Consider the following 22,666-nt stretch of genomic DNA (forward strand, 5'->3'; position numbering starts at 1 on the left):
TGTAGTTTGCTTCATCATCCTTGGCAGTTAATCCTAATGTAGACATTATGATCTTGCACACTGTAGCATTTAATAGCATTCTTGCTATTGTCAATAAATACACAGGAGCCAAAGATGGAGGGGGGATTTAATGGGTGCTTGGAAAGTTATTTTAAAAATACTATAACAGCCTTGAGAGAGAATGCATCGCTATGCACTTTAACCCATTTCTGCCCAGCCCATAGATGTACACACTTTAACCCTGTTGCGTATATGCAGCGTTGGACAGAAATGGTTTAAAACCAGAGCTTTTTGGAATTTGAATGCACACTTTAATATTCTTCTAATCTTGCACAACAAAACAAGGTAAAATGCTATAGATAATGGAGGCTTAATGTTTAAGAATTAGATGCATATCAGATCAGTACAACTAATGCACAGTGCAGTCCATACCTTCTGATAGGTAGTGCACACGTGCATTCCCCTTGCAAGCACACATTTCTTGGGCTGTGAGGGGAGCAGCAATAGAGGAATCTCATACACAGAGTGGCAAGTATGGAAATGGAAGGGAAGAGTTTTGTAAAAGATTGAATTATTTTCCCTATTTCTCTGATAATTTTAGCCTGATATCTGATCTTATTTTTAGTGTATGTTGTATTAGGTTATTTAATGATTGCCAACCTAAATATTCCAAAGTTTCTCTTGGTGTAGTTGAAGCAACTTTAGGTGTCAAAAACGAACCTCCTTAATTTCACTTCTGTAATATTTCAGATAAAGCCAATATTCTTAAAAAAACAAGACAAAACAAATACACTTCTCTCACATGAATGAGGTATATTGCAGGAGTTTATAAAATTCATTAATAATTTGCTATCATAGTGCCTATATAAGCTTATTTCCTGTAATCAGAAATTCAGAATTCAAAACAGATCATTCTTGCTTTCTCCATTTCTGTTCTCCTAAACACTTAGCTGCCTGAACGCAATCCGCATACTGCAGAAGAATGGACATGTCCCGAGTGACCCTGCTGTCTTTAAGTCATACGCAGAATATGGACATTTTGTAGATATCCGAATAGCAGCTTTGGAGGCAGTTGTTGATTACACAAAAGGTAAAATAAAGTTCATTTTATCATTTGATTCATCATGATTCAGATTTACGTAACCTTATAGTTTTCATATTAATGCTTCCTGTTGTATTCTTGCAACATTTTCTCACTGTGACCAAGAAACAGAACCCAGAATGGGCTCTTGTAGACTTAGAGCCCAATCCTAAACAGTACGCAACAGTTTACCACCGGCATGCACTGTTGCAAACATGCCATAAAGCACATTTGCGAGGCCCTGGCACTGGCCGGTGCTGGGCTAGTGCTGCTAATCACTGGTGTTCTGCCACTTGGTGGTTGTGTGGTCTGCTGGGTGGCAGAGGTGTGCGGGGAGGCGGAGAGGAGGCGTTCCAAGGCAGAGAGAAGGTGGGGAGGAGGCGTGCCGGAGAGGTAGTGGGGTGGGAGGTAGGCAGGACTTGGAGGCTCTTGTTTCTACAGAGACTCAAGGGTTGCTGTAGAATTGAGTAGCCCCATTGTAGGGTTCCTCACCTTACCCCGGGGAATGAGACAAAAGTCCCCGTCTCCTGAGGTACTGCTGGCGCTGCCCAGTTAGCACTCAGGATGCTGCAGCAGCCCCGCACTCCAGGCAGCATAGGATTGGACTGCCCATTCTTAATAGCTGGGATCACTGTCATTAAGGCATTACTTAAACCCTAAGTAAGACAGATTCTGGAGTTATTGTGAGCATGTTAGAACAATGTTATAATTGCCTCCTGTAGCACTCTTTTTCCAGGAACATTTCCACAGAAATACAGAAGGGATTATTGCATTGTGCCCCCCCTTGAAATGATGATAGTGATATATTGTAACATATATATTCTATGCCATTTCGCAAACAAGGTGTTGTATATCCCTTCTTGTGGATTGTGTTTGCGGTCTTTTCTGACTTCTTGCTTGTGAGGTCTATATCTTATTTATCAGGACATATTTTATCTTTATAGTTGACAGAAGCTATGAGGAACTACAATGGCTGCTGCATATGGTTCAGAATGACCCTGTGCCTTATGTCAGGTGAGTCTCCGCAGCTGGCAGCGAAAGTAGTATAATTTCTGTTTATTTTTAATAGTCCATTTTTATTTCTTTTACAAAGGATTTCCTGTAATCCAGTTTTAACAGACTTAAAAGATTGTTCATCTGGGTTCTAAATAAATTGAGATGCTAGTATATTGTTAACCACCTTGGGTGCCCTTCAGGGAGAAAGGGGGAATACAAATCAAATAAATAATTATAATAATGTTATCCCGCCTTTCCTCTAGAGAGCATGCATGGGGTTCACACGAACTAGTCAGTCTAAACTTCAGTTTCCTCAAAGATGACCATATTTGAGGTATCTTGTTCCCAAAGGGGGCAAACACGCCTTCCAGAATTGTGAAGAAAAATCTGCCATATTCTGCTAGTTACAGTGTTTGGTTATTGTCTGAGTCGAGAGACTGTCCCGGTTTTAGTCTAGAGCTGGGGGCAATTCGAAATTATGAAGCAAGAGGGTGGCACTTTTCCATGTCCCAAGGAAACAGTGAATTCTCCTGGTGAAACCCCAAGAGAGTTTAGGAAGAGGTCCTGTACTTTTCTGAGCCAGACCTCCTAAATGAGACCTTCCTCCCACTTTTTCAAACTTTGGCCATAGATGAAGCATCTCTAAAAATGTCCTCATTTGAAAACAGAAATCCACACTGCTCCCAGTGTATCAGAGGAGAGTGAATATCATTATATCTGGATACCAAAGAAAATGTAAATTGCTTTCAAGGCTGTAGCTGGCAGACAAAGCTCATAAATGACACATTTGTAGTTGAATGTCTGACTGTTGGTTTTGAGTTGGAGAGTGTGCCAGTGCAGGTCTGTACGCCTGGTGACCTGAATAATGGCTACCTTTGAGCACTGCAGCCCCTCTTCATGCTCTTTGCCGCTTGATTTCTTGTTCTTTCCACTGACCATTGCTGCCGCAGGACTTTTCTCTAAAATGGCCATTTGATGTATTTTTAGGAACCAGTGTAAGTACACTAAATTTGATTCCCTAAGATCTGTGTGTACTGAGGTACAAATCTGACTATATACAATTTCTGTAATCCTAAAATAAAACTTTGGAGCCAAAAAAATGCAAAAGTTCATTTGTATGGGTTAAAGGTTTATTTTTGTTCTATTTTAGGCATAAAATATTGAACATGTTGACAAAAAACCCACCATTCACCAAGAACATGGAATCTCCTTTGTGCAATGAAGCTCTAGTGGATCAGCTCTGGAAACTTATGAATTCAGGTTAAATCTTTTTTCTCTGTCAAAGAACTTGTCTGATTAGCATACTAACATTCCTTTCCTGTACATGTTTATTGCAGTCACACTGACAGTGGGCAGTGGTTCCTAAACTTTTCAGCAGCAGGGCACACCTAAAAAAAAGTTTCACTTTGCCAGCTGCTCAAGCCTCTGTGGCTGTAAGGGTGATTGGACAGCTTCCCCCAAGTAGCAGGTTGTTTAACCCTTGATATACATAGCCTAATCTGCCTTGTCAGTTTTGCGACACACCAAAAATTGAGTTGGACCTACTGGTGGGCCACTCAGTTTGGGAAATGGTGAATATAGCAATCCCTCCAATAATGCAGGAGATATGTTTCTGGAAAGCTACTATCTGAAGCAATGCTGTAGGAGATGTCACTGATCATAAGTCATGAAACTGACTCTGATTGGTTGTTCTCATTGGCTGAAGTAGAAGTCAGTCAAGCCAGAGCAAAGAGTTTTATATCAAAATAGGATTCCACCTTAATTTCTTGCAATTGGCAATTCTTCAGATTTTGCTTTCACTCTTAGTAGAAGGTTGTCCTTTCACTGGGGTTTGATTAAGTGTGATGTTAAATTAATGGAAGCCTGTTCTATTGCTGTTGCCTAGGATTGCCTTTGTGTAGGTTGAGTATGCCTGTCCTGATCCATATGATAGGGATTTTCAGTGTTCCTCTCAGCTCAGAAATTAGTTCATCCTGTAACAACACAACAGTGGATATATTTCTAGCTGCAGCTAATGTTGATATATTGATAAGAGTCAGGAGCAGAGTCAGAACTTATCAAAATATGCTGTCCTTGAGTGGATACCATCTGGGCTACCCAACTTTTTTTTACTGCAGTGGAGTGAAAACAGGGAGCAGCTTCCAAAAAGTGCTATCATTCTACTTAGAGCAGTGAAACTCAAACTTTATAACTCAGGACTCACTTTTTAGAATGACAGTCTGTCATGATCCACCAGATGTGATGTCATGGCTGGAAGTGACATCATTAAGAGGAAAAATTTTAACAATTCTAGGCTGCAATCCTATCCATGTTTACCCAGGAGTAAGACCCATTGACTATCATTGTTAAAAGCGTATACATTGTAGTCTGTTAAAAGTACAGATCTCCTCAAATAAAGTCACATACCATGTTGGTATCAAGTCTAATATACTAAAAATAAAATGTTGAAATGAATGGGGACCCACCTGAAATTAGTTTGCCACCCACCTAGTGGGTCTTGACCCACAGTTTGAGAAACAGTGATGACTTACAGTTTTAAGGTAATGACAGTTTCAGAATTTTAATTCACTTTCTAAAGCAATTTCTAAAGAAGAGAAAAAGTTATTGATTTTCCTTTTACTCCAGTAAGAGTTACTTCAGGGATAGGGCATACGAGGACCATCAGCCACAGCCAGGTGCAATATCATAGCTACTCAGAATTACAGAGCCAGATGCAAAATGGTGAATTACGGGTGGGGAACCAATTACTCCCTGTACCTCATGCACCATACAAGTACAATCTCTGTTGGAGTTAGTACTGGCAGGGAATCTAAAACTGGCCAGTAAGAGCTACACCCTGGTCGGAGGCAACCAATTAATACTCTCATTTCAATAAATTAATATGCCTCTCTCCGATGAGGCTGAGAGAGAAGCAATTAACACAGTGTCAATGATGGCAGAGAATGTTGCTTGCTATCAAAGTTAGTGAATGTCTGAAGCTCTTTTCAGTGCCTGCCCAGATATACTGTAATTGCATTCACATCTTAGATAATGAGTGCGATACCATAGTCTTTCAAGACTGAAGGTTGCCAACACATACTTAGATAATGGGACATGTTCTTTATGTTGTCGTTTATATTTATTTCTCATGTTGCTTGCTTGCTTTATTTTCCAATACCCCTCAACACATATGAGTGTAACCATTCCCTCTTTTGTCCACTTCAAGCATCTGAATCAGTGTCTTACGTATGAAAACCTTTATCATAAACTTGTTAGACTTCAAAGTGTGTTTTTTTCCCTCCTTCAAGGAAAGCTCTCAGCAGTGAAAAATGAACAATAGGATCTGAATAGCATAAATTAAAAAAAAAAATCATGCTCATATGAATTTCGCAGGCTAGTGGTTCCCAAACTTACTGGGACCAGCACGCCCTGGCTGCCTCCTCTTCCCTGCTCAGCCAGATACATATCGGTGTAGCCTCATCCCTTCATTTTTGTTTCTCTAGTCCAGTTCCATTTTGTGGTACCATTTTGTGTACCATAATCTGTCAACTCTGGGTCTTGGGATTTATAAGCATTTCTAATTGAAAGAGATTTTGGGAAGAATTTTGTTAAGACTGTAAGTTAAAAATATGGGACAGATGAGTTGTATTTAGGTTATTTCTGATGTAGTGATCTTCAGTGGCTGAATACATTCAGAAAATTTTGTATTGAGCTGATAAGAATCTATATAGATTTTGCAGTTAAGCTCTTTAAATAGGATACTTAAGGAGATTTGGGTGCAAAATTAGTTTGATATTTTTCCACGTGTATTTCTCTTTGGAGGGCAAAAGACATACAAGAATCGATCTGTTCATATGCTTTCCTGTAACAAACCGATCTTATCCACTGTGTATGAACTGGTTTTCAAAATGTGACATGTTGGTTTATAGTGCTTCCATATGATTATTTATATCTCTTCTTCTAGGAAACATTGAGGTTTTTGTGCTCTCTCTGCACAATTATTTTTAGTGTTTAGAGTTTACAGCTGTTCTTTGGGGGCTGAAGCAATGTGGGGGGGGACCCGCTTCAGTTAATTTTTTGGAAAGATTTACCAGATGTCAAATTCAGGAAGTAAACAGTTTGGATCTTGCCACCAGAGAACTTGTGTTCCTATTTTTTCCTCAAGAGAGTTGTGTGTACACAGTTAGTATTTAACCAATTGGCCTTGTTGTAACAAAAGGTGATAGTGAGAGATGTTCTTGATTGTTGGTGTGTTCACAACATTCATCTCTGTGAATCATGTGGACTGTTTGCCAGAATCTTACTTTCTGTAAAGAACAGTTTTAATGTCCCAGAGTGTCAGTAAGAATATTCGTTAGAGGGCTAAATGAAACTCCGACCTTCCAGGTTTAATGCTTCATAACTTGTTAATGCCTAAAAGCCTAGGGAGGACAACAAATCTTCATGGTTTTGGCTATATTTGTAGTGGGAATCTGAAGTATCAGGATTTAAGAAACTGCATTTGTAAACATTCTTACTTTCTCTCTCTCCCACCCTCTCTCCCCAAAGGGACCTAAGGCAGCTTACAACAATGACTAGAAATACAAAAACATAAAATCACAATTAAAAACACAAATTTAAACATGAAAACCCTTCACATTAAATAGTATCTTAAAACAGCAATCACACATTAATAAAATAAAAAGAGCAACAGCAGTAACTTTATAAAAGCCCTAAACCTGTAAAAAAACCAGATGTTAAAAAATGTTTAAAAGGCTGAGAACTCAGAAGGCTTGTCAGACCTCGCTGGAATGTTTCCAGGGAGGGAGCAGTTCGTAAATCAAGAGGGAGGGAGTTCCATAATGTTGGTGCTGCTACTGAGAAGTCCCTATTTCTTGCAGCTGTCCCATGCTCCTCCCTGGGCGGCGGCACTCATAAGAGGGCCTTCTCCAGTGACCTAAGCCTAGGGGATGAGCTGGATTATATGGAAGAACACAGTGAAACTTACTTCTGAGTAAACATGCATAGGATTGTGACCTACTGATGGTAAATTACAAACATTTAAGGTGTGTACCAATCTATTCTACAGGTAAAATTACTGTTATGGAACTACCTTTGTCTTCCAAATGTACAAATCAGTGCTTTCAGCAGTGTTGGTTTTTTTGCCTGTAACAGAAACCAGTGTATAGTTAATGAATAAGTAAGTGGTTCTCAAACTTTCTAGCTCCACTGACTCACTAGAAAGCGTTATCATTAACCTGGAAGTGATGTCATGGCCGGAAGTGACATTATCAGTTTAGACTTCAAACCTAAGCCACGATCAGCCAAGGTCCCATTACACAGTGCGCTCGTGCTGTTATTTTGCATAGGTTGGAATTCAAACATTCTAGCTCAGAAGTCAAAACAGAACACAGACTTGGATCCTTCTCCAACCACACAGCCCTCCCTCCTTTCCCATATCCCATCTATTCAGAGCAAAGCATCATACCTCTCTCTCACCAGGAGCCTGCCCTGCCCAGCAGCTCTGTACCCTGTATTTTCAACTCTGTATTTTCAGTGACAGCTGAGCTAGGTGCTAAGTGACCCAACTGAAATTGGCTTGCGACCCACCTAGTTTGAGAAATACTGGAATAAGTCATTTGGAAAAAGAGAAGCAAAAACAATCTTTAGTTTCTTATCTTCTTGAAGAGTTGTTCAAGTTTGTGTGACAAAAACAGTTGAGTATCACGTCATTGTGTGTTCCCAGCTATTCTAAAGTCTTATCAGAGCAAAGCAGCATTCCTCTCTGTGTATAACTATACAGTATTACATGCTGCAGGTTCTCGTGACTATTGTTTTCTAACGCAGCTAGTCTTGTAATTTTCCTCTGAGTTTTTTTTTTGGGGGGGGGGGTGGGAATATGCCTTTAACATTGTTTACTACTTTTCCCATCTTGGAAATGACCACTCATGGTCAGACTTGATGTTACATTAGGCATGTGCTTAACACTGGCATGCTTGTTTCTGTTAAACTAGATAGCAACTGGGTCAACACCAGCTTTTTTTCCCCATGGTAGGTAACAGGCCAGTCTGGACTGGGATGCTGGTGGAGAGTTGGTATTAAATCCTCCCTCTCTCCATGCTCTGATAGGGCAGCTATTTAGTGTAAAGCAATTTAAGCATGTGCTTAACAGAACATATAGTTTAATTCTCAGTAAGTTGTCTTTCAAATGGGTCAGCGTACACTCACTTAGCTTCCCACACAGTAAACATAAGGCTGATCTGACCCTGTTTTTATGCCATCTGATAGCATTGTTCTTTGGAGAAATGTCAACCTTGTCAGGAACACCTCCCTGACTCTGGAATAACTGAGCCCAGTGTGGCAACTGTATTCCCATGCAGCCTTCCTCAGTCACCAGTCTACTTCTCCACTGAAGTGAGCTGCTTTCTCTGTAAACATGACTGAGGCCAGCCAGTGACTGCCAGTCACTGTCTTTCAAATGAGAGCCTCTTCCTGAGCAATGTCACACAATTGCTGTGTTGGCCAAAGCAACAGTAGATGCATCTCTTGCTCCCTCTCACTGTGTTAGTTACTGAATAAGAAACTGATTTTGGGTCCTAGTCACAACTGAGGTAGAAAACTGTCTCAACTGAAACACTTCTGGCTGCCAGTTGGGTCTCATGTAGTTGAATGTGCATGCGAAAACAGTTCCTGCACTTAGGAAACTAACATCAGAGAGAAAGCTAGGTTAGAACCCTTCTCATTGAAATTTTTCTGATTGGAAGCATTTTGTAAATGTGGAAGCTAGTTGCCGCTCATCCTCTGAGAATAACCCAGTCCTTGCCAGGGAGCTGTTGGCTCTGCATGAGCAGCAGTGGAAGGGTCAGAGGGCAGCACTGAAATCAATAATGAGTATGTTAATAAATTATTCTTGATTAGAAATCTGAGTTTTTTATTGCAAAATGATTGTTAGCTTTAGCAGGGAGAAGATTTGGGCAGCAGACCTGTAGTGCCCTCCAAATCTCTTGCTGTTCTCTCCCCTCCCCCCCAAGAGACATAGCAAGAGATTTGGAGGGGCACTACACATCTACTGCCCAAATCTTCCTGCTAAAGCTAACAATCATTTTGCAATGAAAAGCTCAGGTTTCTAATCAAGAATAATTAGCATACTCATTGTCATTAAAGATAACTGTGTACAACCTCTTAACCTTCGTGATGACATTGGATTCAGAGACAGAATTCTTCACTCTGTCTCTTGGTTTTTGTTTCAATGAAGCTATTGCAGTGTACTGTAGCATGTGAAGACCTTAAACCCCATTGTATGGCATAGAAATACATGTTAGAGAGGTTCCTTGCTATGTTTACTTAGACTTTTTACTGATTCTTGTGACATTCAACATGGTCTTCTCCTGGCCCCATGTTTGTCTTCTTAACCTTACAGTAGTTTAACCAGGATTTGAGACATGACTTTGGGCCTGGAAAAGATGAGTAAGAAGGCCCAATGTCAACAATGGCTTTTCGGTTTCTCATTACTTTATTAAGAGCTTTGAGGTTGCAAAAAGAGAACTTGGATCTGTTTGTAGTAAACATTGTCCTTCTCTGTTTTATGGTGTGCAAGCTGCTGTTAAAAGGAGGGATGTTATCAGTGTGACATGTAGAGTGTTCCATAGGAGGCAATATGAGTTAAAACCAGTTAGAAAGTTTTTTTCTTTCAAAAGTAGCATGTAGGAGAGGGGTGCATTCCCAATTAAAATCACAGCAGGGTTAAAGTCCCCCAGCTCCCTCCTGCAGTTTCTCTGTACCCCAGATGCTATTTTAAGAAAAACATTTTTAAAAGAACAGGCCAAAACTCATGTTTCTTGTAACATGTACCCTGCCAAATGATGAAACTGCAGCCTGATTTAACAACTTCAGATTTACAGATGGTTATTTGTATTATGGAACATAAATGATTGACTAATGTTAGTTTGGCAAGGCTTGGTTTGTTGCTAATAATATTTTTAAAGTCACTTTTCTCTTGCGCTGTCTTTTCTCCCCTGATACTAACTGTGCTGGAACAAATACTGTGTTCTATTGTAGTCCTATGTATAAATTTGTGTCATCTTGTTCTGTACAATTCCCTTTATTTGGGAGATGACCTAGTTTTTAAAACAAGGTTTGTTTTAGAGGAAGACAAGATGGTTCTTCACTTAATTTGCAGTTGTTGATACGTGAAATAGACAGGGATGGGAAAATCCAACACAGCTTGACTAAAGTCAAGACTAAAGTCACTGCCCCCCATGACATGACTTGAAAATGAGTCTTAACGGGGGCACTTGCTGAGTCGCCCTTTAGTACCTCTAAAGCAGTGTTTCTCAAACTTTGGGTCAGGACCCACTAGGTGGGTTGGAAGGCAATTTCAGGTGGGTCCCCATTCATTTCAATATTTTATTTTTAATGTATCCGACTTGATGCTACCATGGTATGTGGCTGCATTTGGGGAAATGTGACAGATCTGTACTTTTAACAAGCTACTATGCACATTCTTTTAAAAATGATAGTAAACAGGACTTAATCCTGTGTAGGATTGCAGTGTAGGATTGTTAAAAGTTTCCTGCCTGATGATGTCACTTCCTGTCATGACATCACTTCTGGTGGATCCTGACAGATTCTCATTCTAAAAAGTGGGTCCCGGTGCTAAATGTGTGAGAACCAGTGCTCTAAACCAGGGGTGTCCAAAGTTTTTGGCAGGAGGGCCACATCATCTCTCTGACACTGTGTGGGGGCCAAGGGGGAAAAAAAGAATTAATTTACATTTTAAATCTGTACATCAATAATTTGTACATCTGTACAAAAAATTTACATCAATAAATCCACATACGTTTACATAAATGTATGTATTAAAGATGAATTTATATGAATGAATGAAGGTCTTGCAATAGCTCAATGCCTATAAAAGGCCTTGCACAAAGCAAGGCTGGCCTTTCCTTTGCTGCCACTACTGCATCACAGATGTGAAACAGCAAGCAGTGGAGGGAGCCCTCATCCCACAGCTCATGCAAGAGGTCAAACAGTCACCCTCACGCTGAGAGCAGTTACGTTGGGCCAGTGTGGGCTACAGCAAATATCCAGAGGGTCAGAGGCTCATCGGAGACTGGGGGCTCCCTGTGGACCGCATTGGGAGTCCTCGAGGGCTGCAAGTGGCCCCAGGGCCGGGGATTGGGCATCCCGCTCTAAAGGACTCAAGTTGAGTCACCTCACCTTAAAAAGACCATGGAAAAATGGAGCAGCTGCTGGTGTGTGTGTGTGTGTGTGTGTGTGTAAAGGCTCCCTTGCTGCCCTGTTCCTTCTGTAAAGAAGGCAGAAGGGGGTGGGAGGGACTGCTTGAGAGCAGGGACAGAAGCAGCAAGAGGGAGGAGAGTGATGTGCAGCAGCTGCGAGGCTTACCTGGATGTCCCGATTGTTTGCAGCTCTGCTCAGAAGTAAACCCACTGCAGCCAGTCTTTCAATGAGGCTTCCTCCACCCAAATAACAGCAGAGCTTGCAGCAGTCATGCCGTGTGGTTGGCAAGCATGATCGCCACAAACCGTCTCCCTCCATCTCCCTGAGCTTCTGCAGCAAATCATACGGCAAGCACCTTTTTGGGCTCCTCCTCCTACCCTCTCTCACCAAACATCCAATGATCATTGGTTCCTTCCTTTCTGTTAGAGACCCGCTCCCACCTCTCCCCTCCCACCCTCTGCAAAAGCAAACATTAATCCTTCCCTACCTCCTGGCTGGAATTCCCTGCTGCTTGCTTGGTTGGAATGATGGTGCCATAAGGGTTTTCATGCCACGAAAACAGTAAGCAAGCACAGTGAAACTCAAGTCAGACAGACTCAAGTCAGTGTGCATGGGGATGGGTGCCAAGTCAGGGGTCCCTCACTCAAGTGTTTTTCAGTCTTCCATATGTGCAACTCATGAGTCAACAAGTCACCAAAAAACATGCATTTTCCTGACTTGAGTCCAAGTCTCTGACTTGAGTTCCCATCCCTGGAAATAGAGATATTGAGAGCAGAATATACAGTATTCCATCATGTCCCAGTACTATTATATTTCCCTTGAATCGGAGTCAAATTATATTCCTGTTAATGCAAAGTCATATGGTGTGTGTATGTAGGAAGAGCTGGCTCATCTCATATTATCTTTAGCCATATGAGGGACAGAGTTGGATTCAAAAGTGGGTTGTATCGCTATTTTTCTCATTTTCTCTCCCATCCCCAGTCTTTTGTGCTTGAAATCTCTTGTAAGTTAAATGTCAAGAGAAATGAAACAAACAAAAAGCTACGTACAAGAGGTACATAACAAAATAGGTGTGGAACCCTAAGAGCAAACTTTTGGTCAGGGAAAGTTGATGGAAAAATATAAGAAGCTACACAGTATCTTGTATATTTATTTAAAACATTTTTGCCCCACCTTCCCCTCCATAATGGCAGCTTATAACAAACATAAAATGCAGTAATTAAAAGTCAGTACAATAAAAGCAGTGCAGACAAGCAATAATAAGAAAGCCAATGGCATAATAAAAGCAGATTGAAAATCTTGAAACAAAAGCAGCCAAATTCATGAAATAGGAAAATAAAAGGCTGGATTGATATCCAGTCAATGTCCAGAAAAACAAAAACATACCTTAGCAAGTCAAAATGCAAACAAATCTATAGTGGAAAATCCAGATGAAAAAGAAAGGTTTATAGCCCCTGCCAGAAAGGTAGCAAGGAAGACATAAATCTCAGTTCCAAATGGAGGGAGTTCCATAATTGTGGCAGAAGCACATTTACATAAATGCAAATTTTAATAAATGAATATATTAGAGATAGAACTTATATGAATGAACGAAGGTCTTGCAATAAGGCCTATAAAAGGCCTTGCACAAAGCAAGCCTGGTGTTTCCTTCGCTGCTGCTACTGCATCACAGATGTCAAACAGCAAGTAGCCCTCATTCCACAGTCTAACATGCTGAGTCCCTCATGCTGAGAACAGTTGCGTCGGTCCATCACGGGGTCCAGCAAGTCTCTGGAGGCCCATTGGAGACTGGAGGCTCCCCACGGGCTGAATTGGGAATCCCCAAGGGCCACAAGTGGCCCCCGGGCCTGGATTTGGGCACCCCTGTTCTACAGAGTTGTGGCATATATCCTGTCCTGATTGCAGCATAACTGGCTTTAAACGTACTGCTTGACAGCATGTGGAGGTGATTGAAAACCTTTTCTCTCTTGCTTTTTAGGTACATCCCACGACTGGAGGCTACGGTGTGGTGCTGTTGACCTGTACTTTACGCTGTTTGGCCTCAGCAGACCTTCCTGCTTGCCACTGCCAGAGCTTGGGTTGGTCCTTAACCTAAAAGAAAAGAAAGCTGTGCTGAATCCTACCATCATCCCTGAGATAGGGGCAAGTGGTCCGGAACCAGCTAACAATCCAAATAATCTGGGTCAAATAGTTGGCTTCCAAAGCACAGTAAGCAGTTCCTTGTTCTTACGTAGCCCTCCTTTTGAGTTTTGCTGTCTGTCATTGCATTCTGCTGACCTTGCTTCTTCTTCTGTCTATTCAAATGCCAGTCATAAATCTGTTCTGCTTCTGCTTTGACTAATGCACTTGCTATTGTTTTTCTGACCTCAAAAATTATATTTATCAAGCCAGACACTTTTCATCATTCATTCTTTTAAAAAACCCTAATTTTAATCATGTTTCTTAAAAGTAATGTTACAGCAGCATGTGCCTGGATATCAAACTTTTACTCAGGGCTTTCCAAACCCTGATTTATGCTTGAACTTTATAAAGCTAGCTGTTTTGATTTTAGTTGCAGTGAATGCATCATTAATTGTAATCTTACCCTTCTTTTCCTTGGGAATTTCAATACTTACTCAACAAGGATTCAAAACCCCAAATTTCTGTCTATAAAGAGCAGCAGTCACTGTTCAAGAATGTATTGGTTACATGACGGATTTGAAGAGCGACAGATTTTTTGCATTATATTTTATAGTGATGATGGTGCAGGGACATGTGATCAGGGAAGGCACAGCCTCCCCTGTGATTGTGCATGCATTCCAGCCAGTTTCTGAGTGGTTGCATGATTGCTGGGGAGGCTCAGCACTCATTGCTGCAGCACTGGTCTCTTTCTGTATAGACTTGGCTTAGCCTCCTCTGTAATTCAACTGTACTGAAACTCTTTGACGTGGACATTTGGGGATGATGTGATGACATCGTCATGTCACAACAATACTTCTGGGTCACTGAGCTCCACATGTAGTGCCTAACCAGCTTTAACCTCACCGCGCATCACTGTGTGCTTACATGATGCATGTATTCCCTCTCAAATTTTGCTTCACAATGGAACTATGCCTGCAGATGAAACTACTTAGGGGTGTTATATGAATTGTTTTGAGTTCACAGATATTCTTATTACTGTTATGTTTTGCCACTTTTAGTCTTGACAGTGTTTTTGGTCTGACTTGGATGAAATCTGGAGTTTTTTAATTACTTCTTCAGGATGATGATCATCTTATTAAGGAAGCAGCAGCCATCCCCCCTCCTCATCAGCAAGGGTTGAAGAGAAAAGCTGATACACCTCTTGGATCCCCACTAGAACCAGGCCAGATTCTAGAGAAGAATGAAGATAGTAAAGTCAAACTCAGAATACGAGTAAGTAAATGGTAGGCTACCTGCTCTGGATGATTGAAGAGGCTGCCCAAGGTACTGCCTAAGATTGGCATCATTCCCAATCTTAAGCCTCTGTTGATATCTCCAGTCTATTTCTGTGTCTATTTGGTGAAAGATCCTAACACATTTTGTAACATACTCTGACAAAGGGGCAGAACAGCAAAGGAATACTCTTAACATTTGGTGTTATTTTGCCCAGATGCTAATCTTCCTTCTCTAATTTACAGTGATGGTGAACACTGGTGGTTGTTGAGTGCACACTCGCTAGCTGTTCATTGTCTCCTCCATTCATTCTCATTGCAACAAGTATATCTTAAGAACTACCATGAACTGTTCCTCTTAGATTTTTAGCCTTTAGAGAGCCAAAGTTATTAACTAATAGAGCTCTTTGTTGTTTTACCGAATAACTGTTGAACAACCTAATAACCTCAATGAAGTTTTACGCGCAGCCTGTTCCTGTGTAGAGCACACACAAGCCCCTTAGTTTCAGTGGGCTTAGAGATGCCTAATTCTCCGTAGAACTGGGCTGTTAAGGTTTGGTAGCACATGTGGTTTTTAAAATTTGTGTCATCTTTTGAATAATTTTTTGTGGTAGAACTTTCTATATCAGAGAAAATATAGCATACTTACATTGGTGTATCTAAGGTAGTTGTTCTCAGACTTTTAGCACTGGGACCCACTTTTTAGAATGTGAATCTGTCAGAACCCACCAGAAGTGATGTCATGACAGGAAGTGACATCATCAAGCAGGAAAATTTTTAACAATTGTAGGCTGCAATCCTACCCACATTGTAGGTTTAGTGGATAGGCTGCAATCCTATCCACTACTAAATGGAACCCACTAAGTTCCATTTAGTATCATTGTTAAAAGCATATACATAGTAGCCTGTTAAAAGTACAGGCTTTTAACAATTGTATCAATTTTTACAATTGTTACAATTTTAACAATTGTAGGCTGCAATCCTACCCACATTGTAGGTTTAGTGGATAGGCTGCAATCCTATCCACTACTAAATGGAACCCACTAAGTTCCATTTAGTATCATTGTTAAAAGCATATACATAGTAGCCTGTTAAAAGTACAGAGCTGTAACATTTCCCCAGATGCTGTCACTTACCATGGTAGCATCAAGTATAATACGTATATTAAAAATAAAATATTGAAATGAATGGAGACTCACCTGAAATTGACTCGCAACCCATCTAGTGGGTCCCGGCCCACGGTTTGAGAAACACTGATCTAAGATATGGCAGGTAGGGCACATGCCCTGGGCGTCACTTGAAGGGGAGGCGCCCCAGCAGTTTCCATTAAAGTCAAGCAAGTGGAGGTTCTCTCTGAGCCTCTAGATGGGGCAGCAGCCAGACCATGAGGCCACTGAAACGTGAGGGGGTGATCCAGAGAAGGGAAGCAGGATTGCAAGAATCACAGGGCTAACACTGCCAGCACCTCCTCAGGAGAGAAGAACCTGGAACTGACATTGATGTCCTGCGATGTCATGACATCACGATGTCATCTCCCCAGGTGCTAGGGCCTCTAGCTATGCCACTGCATGTTTAAGCAGAATAATTAACCCTTGCTAAATTTCTTTGTTCTGATGTTACAGTTTTCAAACTCTCAAGAAGAAGAAGAAATTGATATGGACACTGTTCATGATAGTCAAGCTTTTATCCACCATCATTTGACCATGCTGGAAAGACCATCAACACCAGGTTGGTTAAACCAGGAGCAAGCTGTGGTCAGAATATTGCTTGCAAGCTCTATGTTCCTTCTCTGTGTGAATCTTAATGGTTGTATTGCCAAACTCTGCCCTTCTAGACTTCTTGGCATAGTTAAAGTGCTAAGAGCTTTATTTGATTTCTTATGCAAATAACATGAATGGATTGTGAATGGTCAGTGTCTGCCCCCACCCCAGTAATTTAAGGACATCTGAGTAGGACCCGCTCCAAATTCCTTCATTTGTGGGAAACTGGAATATCTGTGGCAAGGCTTTTACAGCAGTAGCTCAAAGTTTAGGAAATTCATGTAGTAATGTCGCTCCTGGTTTTATTTTTTTGAAAGCAGTATAATGCTATTTGCCTAGTAGAGTATTTGCATGCTGTAAATCTGTGCTGCTGTAGGGGCCTAAAGGAGGCGACCCTTATACAGGAAGGATGCAGTTACAAGTATCCCCTGCTTGCCTTAGGTTTGTTTTTTGACACAAGACGTTTTAATTATTCCCGGAAGTCATTCATTTAACACTTTCCCCTCTTTCGACCTCTCTCTGCTATTCTAAAGGCTAAAATTGCCATCCCCCATGCTGATTTGCATATCACATGGTGATTCAAACTGTTTTGGGGTATATGTGTGTGTGTGAGAGAGAGACTTTACCACTGGGTCTATTCCCATTCCCGAAGGCATTAATGAGAGTCCATTTGCAGAAATTTTTGTGTGACAGCAAGAATTTGCAAGATAAAAAAGGAGTTTGCAATTTGCTAACTAAAAAAAGACTGGGTTCCACTTTTCACCATTGCTCCAGTTCCTAACCTGTCAAATGAGCCGGAGTCATCTGTGTTTGAGTGACTGCGGGTTTGTATATCTGCACCGCTGCTTTTTAATATAACTATTTTGTAATTTATATCAGCTAAAATCCATAGGAATATGTAATTGATCTGTAAAATAATTTTTTATAATTTATTAAACCTCACCTCTGGCTTAATGCTCCTATTGCATTCTCTGTCTACAGAAGTCCTTGTCTTGGTAATTCTCAGAGCAAATTTTTTGAACCTAGGAGGAAGAGGCTACTCAGTGAGTCTGCGATCAAGATTAAATTTGAAATTCACTCTCCCAAGTGCTTGATTTACAAAGGTGTTTTAAAGTGAACATTCATTTTATTGTTTGTTCATTCAGGTTCATAATTTGATAAGTTAACAGGGACAGCAGCTCATTGACTAATCTGTCAGTGGAGTGACGAAGACCCAAAAGTGGCCTCTGAAATGCTTATGACTTTCAAGATTTGACAGATTTCCAGCTATGACTAGTGTTTTTCCTGTTCTTAAGCCAATTTTCTAACATACTCTTGTACTGTCTCCATTGGATCTCTTTTTTAATTATTATTTTATTTTACAGGGAGTACTTGGCATATTTCTTCTAGGAAATTTAAAAACAGATTCCCTACTTTGACAAGGCTTTCTTTGTTACTGATATTTGAAGGCTGCAAACTAACTAGCTTGTTTCAGTCACTTATTACACAGTAGCCATTGTAATTCTCAAGCTATTTGCTTTTGGAGTTCCAGGCTTTTGATCTGAATCAGACTTTCAGGAAGCATAACTTAATCCATTTCTGCCCAGCCCACAGGTGTGCACTTTTGATCCCTGTTGAGTTATATGCAACTGGGCAGAAATGGCTTAAAGGTGCACAAGCCACACATCTAACCAAAAACAAAAATCCCAAATTGTGGTGAGATGTCCCAGCTTTTCCTTTTTGAAATGGGAAGGTCAGAAGAATTGCAGAGTTAAAGATATGAACAAGCTTTTATTGGAATTGGCAAACAGATTTTAAAATTTAGAGATGGCAGGCAAAGCAGGTCTGTCAGGTGAGCAGGGGAGGGATAGCCCTTGCTTTCCCAATAGCAAAGTGGCATGGGAGCGTAGGAAGACAGCACAGGAAGCAGGCGATCCCAAACAGAGCCAAAGAAGCAGACACAGGCTTGTTTGTTGCAGAAGCAGGTATTGGTAAAAGGAGCAGGCAGAAGAGTAGTCCGTCATATGGTCCAGAAGTCAGAGATACAGAGAGGCACAGTCACAATAAGAACATAAGAACAGCCCCACTGGATCAGGCCATAGACCCGTCTAGTCCAGCTTCCTGTATCTCACAGCGGCCCACCAAATGCCCCAGGGAGCACACCAGATAACAAGAGACCTCATCCTGGTGCCCTCCCCTACATCTGGCATTCTGACTTAACCCATTCCTAAAATCAGGAGGTTGCGCATACGCATCATGGCTTGTACCCCATAATGGATTTTTCCTCCAGAAACTTGTCCAATCCCCTTTTAAAGGCGTCTAGGCTAGATGCCAGCACCACATCCTGTGGCAAGGAGTTCCACAGACCGACCACACGCTGAGTAAAGAAATATTTTCTTTTGTCTGTCCTAACCCACCCAACACTCAATTTTAGTGGATGTCCCCTGGTTCTGGTATTATGTGAGAGTGTAAAGAGCATCTCCCTATCCACTCTGTCCATTCCCTGCATAATTTTGTATGTCTCAATCATGTCCCCCCTCAGGCGTCTCTTTTCTAGGCTGAAGAGGCCCAAACGCCATAGCCTTTCCTCATAAGGAAGGTGCCCCAGCCCCGTAATCATCTTAGTCGCTCTCTTTTGCACCTTTTCCATTTCCACTATGTCTTTTTTGAGATGCGGCGACCAGAACTGGACACAATACTCCAGGTGTGGCCTTACCATAGATTTGTACAACGGCATTATAATATTAGCCGTTTTGTTTTCAATACCCTTCCTAATGATCCCAAGCATAGAATTGGCCTTCTTCACTGCCGCCGCACATTGGGTCGACACTTTCATCGACCTGTCCACCACCACCCCAAAATCTCTCTCCTGATCTGTCACAGACAGCTCAGAACCCATCAGCCTATATCTAAAGTTTTGATTTTTTGCCCCAATGTGCATGACTTTACACTTACTGACATTGAAGCGCATCTGCCAGGTCCTCTAATTCCCTGATTGTGGAGTTTTTTCAGTAGCCTTTGGTGAGGGACCGTGTCAAACGCCTTCTGAAAGTCCAGATATATAATGTCCACGGGTTCTCCCGCATCCACATGCCTGTTGACCTTTTCAAAGAATTCTATAAGGTTGGTGAGGCAAGACTTACCCTTACAGAAGCCATGCTGATTCTCCCTCAGCAAGGCCTGTTCGTCTATGTGTTTTGAGATCCTATCTTTGATGAGGCATTCCACCATCTTACCCGGTATGGATGTTAGGCTGACCGGCCTATAGTTTCCCGGGTCCCCCCTCTTTCCCTTTTTAAAAATAGGCGTGACATTTGCTATCCTCCAATCTTCTGGCACCGTGGCAGTTTTGAGGGACAAGTTGCATACCTTATTCAAGAGATCTGCAACTTCATTCTTCAATTCCTTAATAACCCTTGGGTGGATGCCATCAGGGCCCGGTGACTTATTGATCTTTAATTTATCAATGAGGTCTGAAACATCTTCTCTTTTAACCTCTATCTGACTTAACTCCTCGGTTAGGAGGGGCCGTTCGGGCAGCAGTATCTGCCCGAGGTCTTCTGCCGTGAAGACAGATGCAAAGAACTCATTTAATTTCTCTGCCATCTCTAAGTCTCCTTTTATCTCCCCTTTCCCTCCCTCACCATCCAGAGGGTCAACCGCTTCTCTGGCGGGTTTCCTGCTTCTAACATATTTGAAGAAGCTTTTATTATTCCCCTTAATGTTGCTGGCCATGCGTTCCTCATAGTCTCGCTTGGCCTCCCATATCACCTTCTTACATTTCTTTTGCCACAGTTTATGTTCCTTTTTATTCTCCTCATTAGGGCAAGACTTCCATTTACGGAAGGAAGCTTCCTTGCCCTTCACAGCCTCTCTAACTTGGCTGGTTAGCCATGCGGGCACCCTCCTGGATTTAGTGGAACCCTTCTTTCTTTGCGGTATACACCTCTGCTGGGCCTCTATTACTGTTGTTTTAAGCAGCCTCCATGCACTCTGGAGAGATTGGACTCTTTTTACCCTCCCTTTCAACCTCCTTCTAACCAGCCTCCTCATTTGAGGGAAGTCCGCCCGTCAGAAGTCAAGGGTTTTTGTTAGAGATTTGCCTGGTATTCTTCCACCAACGTGCACGTCAAAACGGATCGCAGCATGATCACTGTTCCCCAATGGCTCAGTAATGTTTACATCTCTAACCAGGTCCTGCGTACCGCACAAAATTAAATCCAGAGTCACCTGTCCTCTGGTGGGCTCCGTGACTAGCTGATCTAAGCCACAGTCATTTAGCACGTCAAGAAATCCGGTTTCCTTATCATGACCAGAACACAAATTGACCCAGTCAATATGAGGATAATTGAAGTCCCCCATGATTACAACCCTGTCCCTCCTTGTCACCTCCCTGATCTGTTTCCTCATTTCAAGGTCCCCATCAGATTTCTGGTCTGGAGGACGATAGCACGCCCCCAGTATTACATCGCTGCACAAGCCTGGTAATTTAACCCACAGAGATTCTACAGTGGAGTCGGACCCACCTTCAATCTCTGCTTTGCTGGATTCTATCCCTTCCTTAACATAAAGGGCCACCCCACCTCCAACACGCCCCTGCCTGTCCCTCCTGTAGAGTTTATAGCCCGGGATTGCGGTATCCCACTGATTCTCCGCATTCCACCAGGTTTCCGTTATGCCCACTATGTCAATATTTTCCCTTGTCACCAGACATTCCAGTTCTCCCACCTTTGCTCGTAGACTTCGGGCATTCGCATAAAAGCATTTGTACATAGAATGCCCCAGGATGGGCTGCTTATTCGCTCCTTTGTCCCCGCATCCTCTCATTGTGCCAAACCGTCTATCACATCCCATCACCCTACCTTTCCCAATTTCTTCTCCTACCCTGCCTTTGTCTTGTTGTTCTCTAACCTCCCCATCCTCATCCCATAGGGATGAGGAGTCCCGAACCGGATGCCCCTCGGCTCCTGTCGGCCTTCCCCCGGGGATCAGTTTAAAAGCTGCTCTGCCACCTTTTTAATGTGGCACAGTCCTTTTTAATAAGCACAGTCCAAGTCAGAACACAAACCAGCAGCCTGGCACGCAGAAACTCCACCACAACAACCCACCCATCTTGGTGTTTGTGCTTCCCCCATATATACTGGGGCCAGCCAATTAGAGTAGGGCGACCTCATAGTCACAAAACAGTCTTGTGACCCACTGTGATTGGCTGTCCAGTGGTGCATTGCACCACTCCACCACAGCCTGCACACATCTCCCGTGATTCCCACCTGTAACAGGTGCAACTGATTGCTAATCTGCATACAGATACAGTGCTGCTGCTGTTCCTTTAAGTATATTTTATACCAGGCCTGGACATCAAGGCCTCTCCTGCCACATCCTGGCTTATAACAATTCAGGGCCTGGGGTGCCAAAGGCCTGACAAGGTCGTTTTGGTACCTTATGGAGAAAGCTGAACTATCCTTAGATAATTCGTAGGCACTTGTTTGTAGTGATCCAGTCATGCTCTAAGTTTGAAGTTACTTACTCAGTGATGCATACTTTGACATTTGTAAAATTAGCTGTGCCCTTTGGGCCATGTTACATTTTGAATGAGTATTTTGATTTCTTATCTAAATAACTAAAGGCAGATTACAATATAAATGTTGGGTTGAATCAGCGACATTCTCCTTGATGACTGGGCAGGGATTTGGTCTTCTGCAACCCAAAGCAGCTCCATGGATACTTGTTCCCATCCCCTTCTGGGAGGCTGGGGGGGGGGTACTCTGCGTATTCACTGCAATGTATTTCCCCCAACAGTTCTGACCTTTACATGACCTATAGTGATGTTTGATATAAATCAGGGGTCTCCAAACATTTTGGCCAGAGGGCCGCATCAAATATCTGGTGTGGTGTGGAGGGCCGGAAAAAAAAATTTAAATATATCATTTAAATAAACAAATTAGAGATGGAACTTAGATAAGTAAATAAATGAATGAATGGGCTCATTCGTTTAACCTCTCTGGCCCTCAGAACACCCTCCAGACACAATCAGAGCACAGTTCTGGTCATGTACAATTGAATGGGCCAGAGGCTTTTGGGGGACAAGAAGTTGGCGGCAGGCCGGAAAGAGGCTTGCTGCGGGCCGCACCTGGCTCCCGGGCCGGGGTTTGGAGACCCCTGATATAGATCTTCAACTACTCAATATTTTGAACTCAGGACAATGTTTCTCAAACACTTTGAACTTGGATCCCCGTTTTAAATTTGCTTTATCTTCTATC

At 42.1% G+C, this 22,666-nt stretch overlaps 1 protein-coding gene across 1 annotated transcript in view; it reads left to right on the forward strand.

Moving 5' to 3' along the window:
• The window catches only part of TAF2 (TATA-box binding protein associated factor 2), a 71,617-nt gene that overhangs the window by 38,108 nt on the left and 10,843 nt on the right, over positions 1-22,666 (forward strand). Inside the window, exons 20-25 of the mRNA XM_066624927.1 lie at positions 951-1,090; positions 2,026-2,095; positions 3,228-3,337; positions 13,254-13,483; positions 14,516-14,668; positions 16,290-16,395. Coding sequence (XP_066481024.1) covers positions 951-1,090; positions 2,026-2,095; positions 3,228-3,337; positions 13,254-13,483; positions 14,516-14,668; positions 16,290-16,395 — 809 coding nt within the window. The remainder of the gene's footprint in view (positions 1-950; positions 1,091-2,025; positions 2,096-3,227; positions 3,338-13,253; positions 13,484-14,515; positions 14,669-16,289; positions 16,396-22,666) is intronic.

The sequence above is a fragment of the Tiliqua scincoides genome, chromosome 4 (genome assembly GCF_035046505.1).
Source record: "Tiliqua scincoides isolate rTilSci1 chromosome 4, rTilSci1.hap2, whole genome shotgun sequence".
Classification (NCBI taxonomy): domain Eukaryota; kingdom Metazoa; phylum Chordata; class Lepidosauria; order Squamata; family Scincidae; genus Tiliqua; species Tiliqua scincoides.